Source organism: Prinia subflava, chromosome 17, assembly GCF_021018805.1.
Source record: "Prinia subflava isolate CZ2003 ecotype Zambia chromosome 17, Cam_Psub_1.2, whole genome shotgun sequence".
In the NCBI taxonomy this organism is placed as follows: domain Eukaryota; kingdom Metazoa; phylum Chordata; class Aves; order Passeriformes; family Cisticolidae; genus Prinia; species Prinia subflava.
Window position 1 is genome coordinate 5383211 of NC_086263.1, and position 16673 is coordinate 5399883.

At 45.2% G+C, this 16673-nt stretch overlaps 1 protein-coding gene across 1 annotated transcript; it reads left to right on the forward strand.

Annotated features, from left to right (window-relative positions):
• Positions 1-4887: 4887 nt before the first annotated feature.
• Positions 4888-16080, forward strand: LITAFD (LITAF domain containing). Its single transcript, XM_063414022.1, has 5 exons — positions 4888-5100; positions 11680-11797; positions 13819-13884; positions 14972-15131; positions 15600-16080. Exons 2-5 carry the CDS (start codon positions 11698-11700, stop codon positions 15706-15708), a joined length of 435 nt encoding a protein of 144 aa, XP_063270092.1. The 5' UTR covers positions 4888-5100; positions 11680-11697; the 3' UTR covers positions 15709-16080.
• Positions 16081-16673: the final 593 nt, after the last annotated feature.

Consider the following 16673-nt stretch of genomic DNA (forward strand, 5'->3'; position numbering starts at 1 on the left):
TCTGTATCTTTGATTATGTCAGTAATTCAGCCATTAACCTGCCACAACTAACAGCTGAGCTCTTTCCATCCTTTCCCTTGTGGAAACAGTGCTCTGACATGCTGCCTCTTTCAAGTGAGGAAATTGAGGGAAGGTCCAGGTGTTCAAGATTTGAATTGAATTCTCTTGGAAAGAAAAAGAAAAGAAAAAAAACACCAACATAATTTTCAGATAATTTTATTTGCGTCCAGAAGCTGAAACAGAATATTGCAGGTTGGAAGTGACCTATGAGGATCATCAAATCCAACTCCCTGCTCCTCACAGGACTACCTTTACTCTTCTGGCTGCACCAAAGTGTGCAATTAGACAATAATTCAGGCATGTGAGCACAGACTGTTTCTTACATCAGAAACATCCCAAACTCTCAAGCCAGCTCTGCTGATCAGCGCTTTCCAGCATCCCAGTCCTCACCACTGAAGTTAATTACCTGGATCCGGATAATGAACTTCCCAAATGACCCTGAGGGTTCAGGGTCCCTTTCTCTTCCTTCCCAGACCTTCATGATGATCTATAAGGTGTTTTTGTCATGTAGGTGGCAATCCTGTTGATCCCCATTGTTAGAAAAATCAGAAAGCCCTTAAATTCAGGCAGAAAATGTGACACCTCTCGGACACGCCAAGCACAGCCCAACTGTGTAATCACCACTGGCAGCACCACAGCCACGTCAGCACAGCAGGCTTTGTTCCCCCTGCGTGAAATTTCACAATTCCCTATTTTTTTTTCCAGCCCGTGAGTCTAATCCTTCATGGTTCTGGCTCTGGCAGTTGTTCAGGTGTGATAACAGGCAGGAGATGAATTCCATTCCTGTAGCAGGGGGTTTGTGCCGTGGTTCCAGGCTGTGTCCATCCCTCCAAGGCACCAAGGGCTCAGCAGTGACCTCGCAGCCCCCAGGGGTTCCCTGCAGCCCTGCCCAGGGCAGACTGTGTGCTCCAGGCTGAAAGCACAGGAATTTCTGCTGCTGGCAGGGAGGTGTTGCAGGAAAGCAGAATTTGTTGTGAGTACAGAAGCTTCTCACCTAACTGAAGAGTCTCCTCTTGAAAACCATTAACAGCCACAGTGGTCAAAACCAGCAAAAATTTTTAAAAAATGAATAAATTTTGAAGTGTTCTCACTGACTTTCCCATGTATTGTTTCAAGAATTTTCAAATACCAGGTATGGGTTGTGGATTTTTTTCAAATCCAAAAGAATAAGAAAATAACAAAATACTTTTCATAAAGGTATTCCTTGCAAACCAAGAGGGACATTCACTCATTTTGCTTTGATTCAATTTGGAATTAAACTGTTGAGTGTGTTCTGCCTCACATAATTGATGAGTAAGACTACATGGATGTCATAACCATCTTTCTGACACCAAGTTCAGAGGTTCTTAAATTGCTATTTTTAAAGGAAACAAACAAACAAAACCCCAAACAAACAAACACAAAAAAAAAAACCCCAAAACAAAAACCAACAAGGGAAAACCCATGACTTTTATGCTATTAACAAAACTAGTTAATGGCTGAGGTCTCAGATCAGAGGAGTTGCAGAGGGTAGAATGATTTTTGAGATTCCTGCATGATATTGGTGCTTTTTCTATGTCTTATTTCAGTAAGCAAATTACCAGAAAAAGCCAATGTCCAGCTTGTCATATTGGAGATAATTTTTCATGTGGAAAGCATTGAGCAGAAGTGGTTTCTGCTTTGAGCTGTGTGCCACGTGTCACCCAAATATTTACAAAGCAACTCGTCCCTAGATCTTATCTGAGAAGAATGGCGTTTCATACCTGAGTCACTCTTATCCTTCTTGTGTAATCAGTGTTCCAAGAAAATGCTGCATTCAGATCCCAAACAGGACAGGCGAGTTCCCAGCCAAGAGGAGCTGTGTTCACCTGTACTAAACTGGCATTTTAACTGGGAGAGGAATTCTTTCTCCCTGCACTGTGTTTATGGCAGACAATAGCAGGGATGTTCACAGACACTGAATTTCTTGAATTACAAAACACAGCTCCAGGTACCACTGACTGCACACAAATACCTGCTGCTGTAAATGGAAAGAATTGCACAAGGTTTCTACTTTCTATAACTGGAAAAACAGTTCAGATTTTCCTCCAAGCTTTATTAGCAAAGGAGCTTTACCCATCGTTAGTTTTCCAGTAGCAGAGAAGCTATATCAAAATATGAGTTATCTGTAATAAGACCTCAATTCAACTTTATTTTTGTCGTGCTTTAACACAGGTTGCAGTCAGCTGGGCTAGACCTGAATATGAAAGAGCAAGAAAGAGACAACCTCACTTCAAAGAACATATGAACTATTTAAATGGGATCAAAGAGAGAATTAAAGCTCAGTTTCACCCACCTACAGATCAGGAGCACAGCATGAGCCACTTGAGGCCTCCCCTAAAGTAAATGGACACAAAAATCTCCTGTGTGCCCCATGGCAGCTGCCCAGGAGGGTGAGCAGGACCTGTCCTCACTGCTGGGTGCTCTGCCCTGCTCTGGGGGCTCCAAACCTCCCCCAGGGTCACACAGGGCTGCACGTGCAGCAGTGCAGAAATGCCCAGGGGAGGATGGACAGTCTTTATCTCACACAGATCCCTCTGATCTGAGCTCCACAGTTACAGCATCATAGTCAGAAACAGGGCCACCAGCTTCACACAGAGAAAAAAAACCAAAAAACCAAAAAAACCCCACAAAAACATAAAAACCTTAAATCCATTTGCTGTAAGCAAAGATGGGAAAGAAGGCAGCAGTAATGATGAACAGCTCCTACATGCAGCAAGTGGTTATTTTTCACCAGGACAGGAAAAGCAATCATCACTTGATGGGCTAATTCATAATTATTGCACCCTTGTCTCTGATAGCAAACATGATACTCAGGGGCTGATACAATCTCTCTCCTGCCAAGTAGCACACTGTTTCTCCTAGAGCAAGCAGGGTAATTAAGATTGGGAAACAAAGCCAGTGATACGCATGTAAACCAACATTTAAACCACTGACTTCCCCCACAGGCTGGGGAATCACTGGCAGGGGAGCACGGCAGGGACAAAAGCAGTTTGGCAGGAGACAGGAGGATGTTTGCACTCCCCCAGCTCAGCTGCAGCAAAGGCTGAAGCTATATATTTATATTTATATTTATATTTATATTTATATTTATATTTATATTTATATTTATATTTATATTTATATTTATATTTATATTTATATTTATATTTATATTTCTTCTTCTTTATAAACATATACTATTTTATATTTTTCTATCAATCCATTTTTCTGTAGATATTACTGTTTTGACACTTCTCCTTTTTTTTTTTCCAGAGTGTTTTCCCTAGACCTTAAAGCACCTCTTTATGGAATAGTACATTGCAGTGTGAACATGCAGTGACTTTCATAAGAAAATATTGTCAAAATAAAGTCTCTCCACAAAGCATTTGAGTTTCAATAAAGCAGCATCTTAACATTTCTATTAAAATTGATTTATTATGATCAGTCTTTTATTTTTCTTTACATGGAGACAACACAAGGAGTGAATAACTTGCCAAATATCACATAAGAAACCTGTGAAAGAGCCAAGATTTGAAAGGCAGAAAGGGGATCAGCCCCAGTTACTGCCAGCTATGGTGTCATATTTTTAGTTTAACCTGGAGATGTGACTCGTGTGAGGTGAGTCTGCAGAACTCTGGTGGGGTGTGCAGTGCTCAAAGTGCTGAGCCTTCACTGTGGCAATGAAGCAAATCTGAGTGAGTGCTCTGTACCTGCTCCTTCACGTCTGGGGGAGAGGCAGGTGATGTGTTACCATCAACAGCACCAAACCCACCAAAACATCCAACAAAACATAACAACAACAACAAAAATCTCTGTTTTCACAGTTTCCAAGTTGTGGTGACAAAAGGGGCGTGAAAACTTGGGGTGCACACAGTTCCCTTTCTTCTTCCTTTTGCCATGGCTGTTTCCCAGCTGTACTGAGAAATATAAAATAATATTTTGCTAATTATTGTGCAGTCTTGACTTTCTAAGCTCAGGGGCTTCTTGCACTGCTGTAGCCCCTCCTTAAATAAGATTTTGCCCAGGAGCTGAGCCAACAGCCTGCTCTGTGCTGGTGCTGTGGGTCTGCCAGGCAAACCCAGGGCATCGTGCTCCATCCTTGTGGGAAGCACTGGGCACGGGCTCCTGCTGTGGAGATCTTTGTGCAGAACAGTTTGGCTCAGATGAATAAAAACAATTCTTACTGAGAGAGTCACACAGCCACTGTTTTACTTGGAGGTGCCAAATGTGTGGCTTCTGAGGGAGGTGGTTTTGTCTCTGTTTCTCACCTTTCAAATATATTTTAATTGGCAATAAATTCAGTTAGCTGAAGTCAAGTCTCGTTTAGCTGGGATGGTGACTGGTATGTGATCTCCCTGACTTCAACTCTCTTGAAGAACATTTCCATCTTATTTTCACTGTTGAAGAGGAGAATAAGAGCATCTGACAAAGCATTTATTTAATAAGAGTCCAGCTCAGCTACAGACCTGCTTACCAAGAAGATCCCAGCTAAAATATCAATGGTTATCAGCCTGCACAGAGATCTTTGCTGATCTAAGCACACGTAACTGGGCAGAAATTTAAAGTGAGCACTGATCTCAACAGTGAAATATCAGAGCCCCAGATACACCTGTGCCTGTGGCTTTTTGTCACTCTTTTCTCGTGGAGAAGCACAGTGGGTGAGGATACACACACTTTTCTCTCCACTGCCCTCAAGTGATTCCTGGGCTGGCTCTCCTCCTCTCCATTAGCTTTCAGCGTAGCACAGAGGAAAATTCCTGGGATATTGGGAATAAAACAAACCAACAAAAACAAGCCCTGGTGCAAGCCAGTCCCACCACATTCCTGTGTGACAGAGCAGGTGTGAGCAGCAGGCTGGGCTGTGGCAAAGTGGGGTAATTATACCCTGTGCAGGCTGAGTCGCACCGTGCAGCGATGTCAGGGGCAGCAGGGCCATGTCACTGCTCAGCCCTGGGCTCCTTCCCCAGCACAGACATGGATGAAGTGACCACCTTCTGAAGGGGTTTTTTTCCTCCCCACATTTGCCAGAACTCCAGAAAGGTAAGAGTTTTCCAAAGGCCTGGCCTCAGCTCTGTGTTTGCTGCTCAGGAGGGAGGTGACAGGGAGGTGACAGGGCTGAAGCAGACAGGGGGCTGGGGAGTGTGGCAGCTGTGGCTCTCTCTTGTCAATGGTCACTTTTCATGATTAAATTGTCAAGCTCTGAAAATCTGCAAGCCTCTCTCATGTTCCTAAAATCTATAGGCCAAGATTTTTCTCAGGATATTTTTCTCCTTCTCCTAGAACAGATCAGAGGTGGAAGAGAGGAAAAGGAGCTTTCTGTGAAGGTGGAAATGGGAGCAGTACTAAGAATAGAAATTTAAAAATGCACCCTAGGAAAGCTCACACATAAAAGCAGGGCACACACCTGCTTGCTTCAAGTGAATTTATTCATAATAACTTTGTAAGGGTTGCTAAACCAGCTCCAGATGCTGTGGGACACATTACTTAAGCTGCTCTATCAGCTTTCATTTGAAGGACAAGTTATGGACATTACTTTTAAAAGGGTGTAAATGAAATGCTGGCAATCCATGATTCAATGCTGTTGGTGAGGGAATGTTCATCTATAAAGGAATTAAATTAAAAGTTGGCAAACATCAATTTTTAAAGCTATTATGAAGTGCTGGAAACAACTGTGTAAGGCTGCCCTCAATTTTGAAAGCTAAAGGGGAATGTGAAAGACAAAATTGTGTTCATAGAGGACAAAGGCTGAATCTAAACTCAGCATTTCCTATCTTCTGTTTGTTCAAGTTTTAAGGCATAGCTAAATGTGACCATGTCACAGCAGAATTGATGCAGTATCTCCCCAAAACAGTATTTCTGTCCACAACAGAGCTAAGGAAAACCAAGATTAATTAATTGTTAAATGTCACTGTGGCAGAACAGGAACTGAGCCTGTTTTTGTATACCCCAGCCCAGGTTAATGCACAAACCACTGGCCAATACGTCCCTTTAGTGTTTATTACTCTATTTTTGGAATGGTAATTAGGGAGGGACAAGTTCTAATGCAATCCCAGGGCTCAGCTTTGCTCACCCTTCAGAGCAAGCGCCCTTTAAATGTGAATAAAGTTGGTCAGCTCAAGGAAACAGGGGATTATACTTCAAACAGTAAAGGAACAAGGTTTAAGAGATAAACCTGGTTTGCATCAAAGGTTAGCACAGGAGGCAGTGATGGATCTTATTCAGTATTTAATTAATAACCTTGGCAGAAATATAGGAGTGGCTAATAAAATGTATGACTTAAGAAACAAATTATGGAAGCAGAAAATCTATTACCCAGAATAAGAAAAGTTAGAGACCTGCTGTGGCAGTGTTTGTGTGCATTACAGTGCCACAAAGCAGTGCACTTAGAAAACTACCAAAAATTCCAGCTGCAAGCTGGGAGTTCATTAGTACAGAATGACATTGGAGGAGAAAGACCTGCTGCTGGTTAATGACAACTTAAATACAAACCATCAGCATGAGGTGGCTGAGAAAAGGAAATAAGTGCTGCTGGATTATTCTGCAGACAACTTTTCCATTAAATACAAGATGACATTCATACCATTCCATAGGCTGAGGACAGAGATCACAGTCATGGACAAGAAGGATGAATCCTCTGCACAGAAATGAAAAGGACTCAAACCTTGCTTAGTCCTGTGAAGGAAAGACAGGAATGTTCTCTGGGCTGGCTCGAGGGGAGAAGGCTTTTTGTAAAAGCATGATTCTGGCACAATAGCACACAGCAAGGAACTACTATTAATAATTCCAGGCTGGAAGGTTTGTGAAAGTTTATAAGTGTTTGGAATTGCTTTAAGGTGAGAGCAACAGGAGCAGTAAATGTTCTGAATTACACTGAATTATAGGCCGGGGCTCCCTTCATGAAGGATTAACCCAACATAAACATCTGATGTGGGACAGGACTGGAAAATCCAGGCAGTGCCTGCCTTTCCAGCAGTCTTGTGAGTGCACGTGTTGGGAGGGAGTCAAGGCAGTCAACAGGCAAGTAAAGGGAACCAGGTGAAGAGTTTGCAGCAAGAAATGTGGGGCATATTCAGCCAATCCCCCTCAGCTACATCCTCTCCATTTGAAGAGGCTGATAATCTGATTCAGGCTTAAAAGCCAGAAAAACTGTGATGTTAAAAAATTAATTTCATGAGTAAAGAATGGGCAGAGTGTTCTTTATCTCCTTGAAAATGTTGTCTACTTCAGATATAATGAATACTTTCTAAAGTCCAACTTCTGCTGCCAGCAGTCCTCTCTTTTAGCTTCTATTTAAGAATGAGAATTGGCAAATACCTGAGTGCTGCTCCCCAGTTGTGTTTGTCTGTGTTAGAGCTGGAACTATTCCTTCTTGAACAACTGAAAACCCTCAGCACATGGTGAATGTTACCCCAAATGACCAACTCAGGACTAAAGGGAAAAGATCTCTGCACTGAGGAATTCAGTGTTTCATTGCTAGCCAAAAACTGGAATTAAGTGTTTCAATCAAGTGAAACAGGCTCTTGATATTGTTCAAGCCCCAGATGTAATTGCATTGCAGCCATGGCATTTTATGACCACTCTTTAAAATATCGGAAATTTAAATTGCTTCATAAACACAGCTGGAAGGGCTAAATGCCCAGGAAAATGTTGAACTAGTGATGACAGGAGCACCAGAACACATTGCAGCAATCTGAAAGCCTTTGGGCCAGTATCCTACAAGCCAACAGCAGAAAAGTGCTGTTCCTCCATGTGTCTGTGAAATGTAGACATCATTTACTAGGTTTTAATGTTAATCTTCCAAACTACAAAACTTTTGAAGGGATATTTTTAATTCTTCAAACACCCAAATCTTAAAGTTTCCTCCCAGATTCCATGTTCCCTTTTTTCTTTCTCTGAACACACCCTCACTGAATGGCAGATCCCACACTGACATCAGATGAACTGGAGTGGAGATTAAACATTTCTAATAAAGCCACTGCTTGCTGAGATGCCATCATTGAGAGCCAGGCATGAACCTGAAAGAAGTGTTAGTACTGCAGGGAACTTGGATTTTCAAATGAAACCCCTTTCCAAGCACTGATGACAGTGCACACTTGGAATCAATCCCACCCTTGGGGTTCTGTAGCCAACAGGGACATCCAGGAGGGAGTGCAGAGCTGCGGTGGGAGCTGCAGCCCTGGAATTTCCCAGCCCATCAGCTTTGCTAACCTGCACCAGGCTGCTCTTCACACCCAAACACCAGAACCTGGAGCAAATCAGAGGAAGATGATGGAAACTGCATGCCCATGCTCCCCTGGAATCCCTCCTCCCTGGAACAGAAAGCCTTTGTCATTTGAACCTTGATATTGTGCATGTGCCTCAGGGTGTGATTTACTGATTTTTTAAATATTGATTTCCACAGGACTTAAAGTCAGCTTTATTTTCCAGTGCAAACCCGTTGATATCCACGTGTAGACGACACTAAACCTTGAGAGAGGACAGGGAATTGTGTCGGTGGCCCTGCAGTGCTGCCTGCAAATGGAGCAGTTTGCAGTGGTTTGGGTCACTCAGCTCCGGACAGAGCCAAGAGAGCCCCAGGGGCTGCTGTGCCCTTGCACAGAGCTCTGTGTGCTCAGGGGGCACAGAGGGCACCTCACATCACTCCTAAGCTATTAATTGTGCCCCTCCTGGGTGTCACTGCAGGCAAGTTTATAGGGCATTGCCCTGCTCTCCAGGAACTGCTCCCTGACAATTCTCCTTACAGTCTTTTCCTCCGGGGCTGCTCACACAGCAGCTGCTCACTCAGGGCTGTTCTCTCCCGAATCTTCCTCTCCAGCATCTGAAAAAGAGGGAAATCACTTGCTCTGATTTATGGCAACAACACCTCCGGGTTTGGAGTCCTGGCCCTGCAGGGCTCTGGGGCACCTTGAACACCTTGACTGGAACCAAGAGCTGAGCAAGCGCATCTATGTCCAATTGAAGGGTCTGCAGAGCTGCACAAGCAGCCCTGGGAAATCCTTTCCTGGCCTCTGGAGGAGCAGCAGTCAGGCCAGAGGGGACCCAAGCCCTGTTTGTCCCACACAGGCTGAGGGGGTCCTGCCGGGGCTGAGCCCAGCCCCTGCAGCCCTGCCAGCACCCACAGCTCGGACAGGACCCAACAGTGAGAGAATTCAGGGCTTTATCTCCAGCCTCAGCCCGCGGGGCTGTGCTTGGCAGCTCCAACAGATCCGACACAAACCTGGCATCCCACACTGTTCCCTGCTGTGCTGCTGATCCTCTCTCGCACCCCGTGTCCTCCACCTGGCGCTGTTATCCTGGGTGGAGGCAGGATTAGTCAGTGTGTGCTTGCACTCAGCACTTTAACCTGACAAATTCTCAGCCATCATCATTCCCTCCTACCCTGTGCCTCCTGCAGGCCTGCCTGGGCTTACAGGCCTGCACGGAATTCAAAATCCCTTTCCTCTTTTTCCTGTTTCCCAGCGAGGTGGGTTCTGCAGAAGTGTCACCCCGATGGACACCACCCAGTATTTAATGTACCGAGATAGGAAGAAGACAAAAACTTGGAGACTCCCTGTAATTTCCCCCACTAATCCCCGTCCCAGGGGAGCAGCTCTTGGCCGACACGGGCTAATGAGGCGTTATCCATCACCACACTCCTGAGCCCACAGTCACCGCTGACAAACTCTGTTCCTTCTCCCTTCATCCTCACAGCTTCATCCTACCCAAATTCTCTTGACTCACCTTTTTCCTTCTCAGTGGGATCCTCATGATTCTTCAACAATGTCCTGTAAATACCTCTGCCATTCCCAATCCCCTGTTTTAGCTCCTTATAACAATTATACTGAGATGCACCTCTCTGCAGCCATCCTCTCCCATCCATGTATCTGCAATTTCTTTTGGCATCTTTGGCCTTAACATGGCCAGTGCTGTATTTCTGATTTTTTTCTCCACACCATCCTACCTCTTCCCTTTGTGATTCATTCTGCTACCATTTTTTGTATCATCTGCCGTTCACCCAGATTCGTGAAAATTACAGAACATCTTCCCTGGTGATATCTTCAAATTCCTTTTATTTTTCTCGCTGAGGGGCTGATGTTTTATCTCAGCACTACTGATCCTCCCTCTTTTGTCCTCCCCATCCAACACTCCTTTCGAACAGACCTGTTGAGACCATCCTGCCTCGCCCAGCAATTCCTCTGCTGCTTTTCTTTGACCTCACACATTGGGGCAGTTTGAACATCTGTGCTCCTTTTCCCCCCAAAACTTTCCCCCTCAGTCCTCGCTGGCCTGTGCAAAAAGGCTGTGCCTCTCTTCTGCGAGGCTTCTTACAATAAATGTGAGTTGGAAATCCCGCAGTTCACACCGGTTCAAGGGACAGCCAGGAATAATCGACGCCTTTCCGCGGACAGTGACACAAACACATCTCCATCCTCTTCCTCCCGCCTTCACTGGGGATCTGCTCCTGCCAACACCTGCAGAACCCACATTTGGTGGCCTCATCTTGCTGAGAGCCCCAGGCAGCGCAGTCATCCGTAATGAGGATGTTTCCCAACAAAAGCCTGTCACCTACCCATGAGACAATGGTTTCACAGGACAGAACTGGCCGCGATAACAGTGGTGATAAGGTTGCACAATAACCCGAAGAAAGATGCGAATTGCTGCTGATTGCACTGACTTATTCACACGTGAAGGCTTTTCACAAGTGCCCCAAGTGGGCTCTTCCCTTCCTTGTGCTTAGATAATCCACAGGAAAAAAAAATAGGTTAACTCTTGTGCAAAGGTACTCTTCAAATCATGAGTTAGCACACTTTGAATTGTGCATTCTGGGGGAACATTTTTAGCTTCCCAGCACAAAGAAATATTTTAAGATGGTATTTTCTGGTCTCCACCTTCCTCACTATGAAGTGTGACAAGAAGTGACTGCTCTTCATCCTACAAAAAACCCGAAGTGTGAGAACTGCTGATTTCCCTCTAAGCAGCACCTCAGTTTGAGAACTGGGAACTACAGAAGCAAATGCAGGGCACGGAGAGTCAGGTACAGGAGTTTTATTTTGTGTAAGAGCCTAGACAAGAGATGCAGGACTCCCAGGCAGCTCTTAATAAAGCTGCTGTTTATTGCAGAGATGAAATTACAGCAATCTTGGGCCGTGGGTGAGAAGAGCCAGCTTAAAGCTGCCAGTCACAACTGAAGGCCTGAGTTTGGGAGACACCTAAGTTCTGGTTACATTCTATCTTTTTCTGTTCTGGATATGCTCATTTACAACATCCAACCAGTGAAAGACACAAATCCTATAGAATCTACATACAGACCATTAGAAGTCCTACACTACCATACTGTCTTATATTTTAAACCTTAAGAGCTACTTTCTAGATTTTTTTCTCTTCCCTGCCACATTGGCAGGGTCCCCCCGGCCTTTGGACCCTTGGCATCCCTTTATTTGCCAAGGGAATTGTTCACTCAAGAGGGATTCCCCTTCAGCTGGCCAAACCATTTTCCTGTTGTTCGGTATCCTACATCTCCAAACTCGCTTTCATTTCTACCTCACTTATACGTTTCATATCCTCAAAATCTTTTGCCAAGCACTCATATTTATATTATTGATGATGTTAATGAGGCTGTCCTGTTCCATCTGTCCCCAGCTGTGCCTCCTGGCAGCGATGTCTGCGGAGAAGCAGCGCCGGGAGGTGCCGGCCGTGCTGTACGAGCCCCACGAGCGCTACAGACCCGAGCCCTTCGCGCCGGGCTTCAGCCAGGACGGTGAGCAGGGCTGGGAAAGAGCCCAGGGAGGGTTTGGGCCTCACTGGGGCTGGTTTCCAGCCCAGCACCCAGCACCTTTGGGGCCCAGCCCTGCCGGGATGTGATGGGTTTAGAAAGCATCTGTGCCAGCACATAGAACCTAGGGTTGGGATGGGATCTCCTGATAGAAACATTAAAATGGCAAAAATTGTTTTTGTTGGTTTAGCTAATATTTTTGTCTTCAAAAAACACGTGCTTTATAGCAGCTGTATCACTGGAATAATTCCATATTCCCAAAGTGCAATTGTTCAGCCGGCACTCTGTACATGGATGGGCCATGTGCTGCTTAAACTGTCACCCAGTTTTACAGAGGTCTGGCCTTTTCCCTGCCATCCCCAGGTGAGCTCTGCAGCCAGGCAGGCTCCTGCAGGGATGGGCAATCCCTGCCCGGAGGAAGCACTGCCAGTTCAGCTCCAGGGCTGCCAGAGGTGCCACGAGCTGCTCTGCTGCTCTCCTGGGCTGGCTTTTCCTTCTGAAAGCAGGCATTGCTCTCACAGCTACACGGGCACCTCACAACATCCCCATCTTCAGTGATTGCACCTTCCCCACCTTCCTCCCTCTGAGGAAATTGCCATTTGCTGGACAGGACTGGAGGAAAAATCCAAATGGGAGATGCAATAGTGACTAATAAGGCTCGATGTGTCAGTCCTGGGCCTCCAAACCTGACTCATTTTCAGAGCATTTCACTCTGATCAGCTATCCCTGTAAATATTTTTGTCTTCAAAGATCTCTCTGGCCTCTTTCTGAGCTCAGCAGAGCTTGCAGGAGACTGGGGAGAAGGAGTCTCACTTGTGAGCCACTCAGCCAAGGCCCAGGACTGCACACACCCAGCACTGAGCTGCAGGGTCGTGTCCTTGTGCAGGAAACACATCCTTCACTAACACACATCGAGTGGGAACTCACCTGTACTGAGCACATTCCTGTTCTAGGTCAGAAGGAAATGATTTTGGTTTTTTTACCATTTTTTCCCCTAGAAATAATACCCCTTAAATACCAAATAAAAAAATCAAACAGAAAACTCCTCAAAACCAGAAACTAAACACCACCCCACCACCACAAAACCCAAATGCCATTGCAAATCTCTACCACTTCTGGCAAGGCACTAAAGAAAACATTGCTAACATGTTTTTCACCTTTGCCTCTGTATTTCATCTCACTCTGGAAAATTCTGGGTTTATATTCCACTGGTGGAATTCCCTGTGGGCTCATTCCCTGCTTGCACTCACATCATTTGTGAAAAGCCTGAGCACAGCCTGGGCTCCCAGCCCTGCTCTGCCTGGGGGTGAGGGTTTCTCCAGTGCTTCCAGACCTGACCAACCAAGATTTCTGTCCTCCTGTCCCAGACCAGTCCTGTTGTTGAGTACTACATCCACACTAGCTGGCTGTAAAGCTTTTCACATGGATTTATTTTGAATGTATTCATGAATGTGTTTTTTTAATACAGTCATTTATTTCACCTCAGGTAGGCTGATTGCATTCTTAATTTGGAAGATTAGCAAAAGAACTGAAAAAGCTTGAGGTGTCTTAGTCACCAGCCTCCCTTCTCCCAAAACAAAAGGAAAAAGATATTTTAACCTTTTTTTTCTAGAACAAAGAGTATGATGAAATTACTTTGTTGAGAGCTGATAAAGTTTAATCTACTAAAAAGGCTCTGAAGAGAGGTAAGCAAAGTTCCCACTGAAGGTAGAAGTACTGTAGTTCTTCATCAGTGGAGTCCTTAAATTGAGTATCATGTCAGTGTTATGCTGTAATGATGGAGTTGCTGCCTTTCCTAAAAATTGCTTTGGTTTCTCAGCTTTTGTTATAAAAGTGAGACCAGGCAGTCACTGCAGGCTCTTTAGGCTCTGCAAACCTGTGAATCAGCTCAGTGGCTGTTTCTGCCTGGGCTGGCTTTGGCACTCCCTCTCCTCTCTCCCCACGGGCCCTTTGGGAGCCAGCAGCTGTCTGCACTTTCACACTTTTTCCTGTTTTTCTTTGCACAGGGGGCTACGAGTACCCTTCTCCCCCACCCTACTCCTACCGGGAAACCACCGTCGTGGAGGAGCCGGGTGAGCCCAGGGCTGTGCTCCTGGAACTTTCTGCTGCTGCAGGAGGGAAAGGGTTCAGTCTGAACACCAGCACAGAGGGGGGAGTTTGCTGACCCAACCACAGTCTTGTAAGATGGGAAATTTCCACAGAAATGTCAGATAAACTAAGACAAAGGACTCAGGCTTGATTTTCCAGCATTAGCCATTCTACAAAAGCTCCCATTTTAAAAAAGGCCAGGAGCCAGGGCTTTCAGAGCAAATCATTTCAAGTGTTCCTGTTCTAGTCACATTTATGGAAGTGGAGAAGCTCAAAGGAGATGCTGAGGAAAACTTTGAAGAACAGTCAATAACACCTCATACAGGAGGAAAGGAGACATACAGTTTAAATATGCCTAACACCCCAGGGCACTTGAACTCAGACATGCCCTATCCAATCTGTCTAACAGATACCTTCCCACTCCTCAAGTTTTGCCTCAGGCTACAGTGTGAAGTTGTACCCTAAACATGTTTTAGGATGCTTAAAATGGCTTTTTTAACTGAAAACATTTCAGAAAAAAATATCCTTCGTGTACCTACAAGGGGTGTACCCCTCAGGGAATATGATAGTCAAGTCTAGACAGCAAAAACATGAGCTAGAGACTAACTGGGGACAGCACCAGCAGCTGTTTGATGGCATTTAGGTGGAAGAGGAACTGCTTTGATGAATTTCTCATAACTACTGAAAAGTCGATCCAGAAAGTTCCCCAGCGTCCTTCAAATCTCTTCTTCAGGGAGAACAGGCATTTTCATAATATTTTGAATATCAGAAAATATTTAAACAAATCCTCAATGTCAGAGTACATCCTCCAGAGGGTGGTGGGACTGCCTGACTGGGGATTATCCCATAGACAATTCCCTGGGTGTGCCCCTATCCCAGTAACACTGGCTGGTTTTAGGTGAAATGTATTGGGATACACAGAACAGCCAGCACAGTGCTTCTTAGGAATACACCTGAGATCAACACTGAGAACACCTTAAGAATCCACATTCTCACAATTAAAGCTTTACAACTGGCAAACTATTTCCCATGCTTCTAACCTGGCTGCTTCTCCTCTCCCCCTGAGCTCAGTTTATCTGGTGCCCCAGCCTCCGATCATCGTGGCAGGGATCTTCTCCAGCAAGCCAACATCCACAATCTGTCCCTCCTGCCGCCAGCACATCACCACCCAGGTCACCTACAGGCTGGGCAAGCTGTCCTACCTCCTGTGCACCAGCCTCTGCATGGTCGGGTGAGTTTGCATGGGCACCGTGCAGGTTCAGCATAGCAGAAAGGTTAAAAATGGGTAATTAAAAATCAAAGTTCTAGCTGGTGCTTATACAGACAGTTTGCCCTTCTCCACTTGATGAGAAGACACCCTGTCCTTTCTAGAGACAGTCATCGTGGCTACAGGGGATGCAGACTTGCTAAATTTAACCCAGAATGTTTCACTTTTCATAAGACAAGCAGAAATTAGTACAATGTTGTCTACTTCCTAACTGTAAGTTAGAATCAGGCTCAGAAACAGACTCATGCATAAGATGTCAGAAAAGAAGATTAATTTTTTGGAAGATACTTTAAACATTAACAGACTTGGGAAAGGAGTGGATTCACGCAGTGGAAAGGCAGAGGGAACAGGGTAGGGGGAATCCCAGCTGTGGGCAGCAGCCCAGGAAAGGCAGGGATGATTCTGTGCATGTCCATCTCCCTTTGGCTCTAGGTGCTGCTTCGGATGCTGCTTCGTCCCTCTCTTTGTGAAGGTCTTCAAGGATGCAGATCATTACTGCCCATACTGCCATTTTCACATTTATAGATACAAAAGACTATAGAAACAAAGTTTATGCAACCAGATGATGTAAAGCCTCCGTTTCCTAATGGCATAAGATTCTGACATAAAACTACTGCTAGCAAACCCACAGGACTGTGCTTAGGTTCTGCAACTCCCTTGCTGGTGAACACACCTGGTAATTCCAGTTTACCACCACATGGTTGGACTGGCTTTAAAACAAAAAACCCTTCAAGACTAATTTGCAGTGGCACTTAATTTATGCTCTATTTGATTCGCTGCCCTGTGCTGTGAAGTTTCCAGCTGCTGAGTACTTCAGCTCCTCTCAGATCTCCCACCCAGCTGGGACACAGTCTCCTCTGGACCTCCCAGCCCAGCACTAACCGAGGTTTGGACGTGGATGTTTCAGAGAAGCTCTTACCTTCTCTGCACTGGAACTGACTGCCTGGGATTTCATTGCTCTCTGCTCTTCTCCCTGCAGGATCTACCCCTGCAGGGCTGTGGGTGGTACAGTGTAGATGATTATTTATTAACAAAACACTAAGTTATGAGACTGTCTTACTCTGTAATGTATGAGGTAAGAAAATAAACCTGTTATTGTTCACAATACTGGCAAAACATCTGCTGTCTGCATTGCTGCCATGCCCCACTGCACCCGGGGCAGACATGCAGGTCACTGGGACACCCCCTTTATATTAACAAGCTACAATCCAAAAGGCAAACACACAAAGAAGAAAAATCAGCAAACACAGCTTGGAAAAAGTCACCACTTTATTTTACCTCTTGACCTTCTCCCTGCAGTGCATCATCTCCCAAAGCAGGACTTACTGGACTTTACCTTTACACAGAACTTTACAGTCACCTATCTTGTGAAATCAAATATCTGCAATTACAGTGCCCAGGAGGTGCCCAGACCCTTCTCACCACTGACAGTAGCAGCAGCTGCTGCCGGTTATTGCTGACTGGAAAAATGAGCAGAGGAAGAGAAGGAACTCGTGTATTTCTGTG

Bases quoted from the DNA above. Each gene is read 5' to 3' on its own strand.
- LITAFD (XM_063414022.1), top strand. From the start codon at position 11,698: ATGTCTGCGGAGAAGCAGCGCCGGGAGGTGCCGGCCGTGCTGTACGAG. The intron at 11,798-13,818 runs GTGAGCAGGGCT...TTCTTTGCACAG, and splicing joins GCCGGGCTTCAGCCAGGACG to GGGGCTACGAGTACCCTTCT. The intron at 13,885-14,971 runs GTGAGCCCAGGG...CCCTGAGCTCAG, and splicing joins CACCGTCGTGGAGGAGCCGG to TTTATCTGGTGCCCCAGCCT.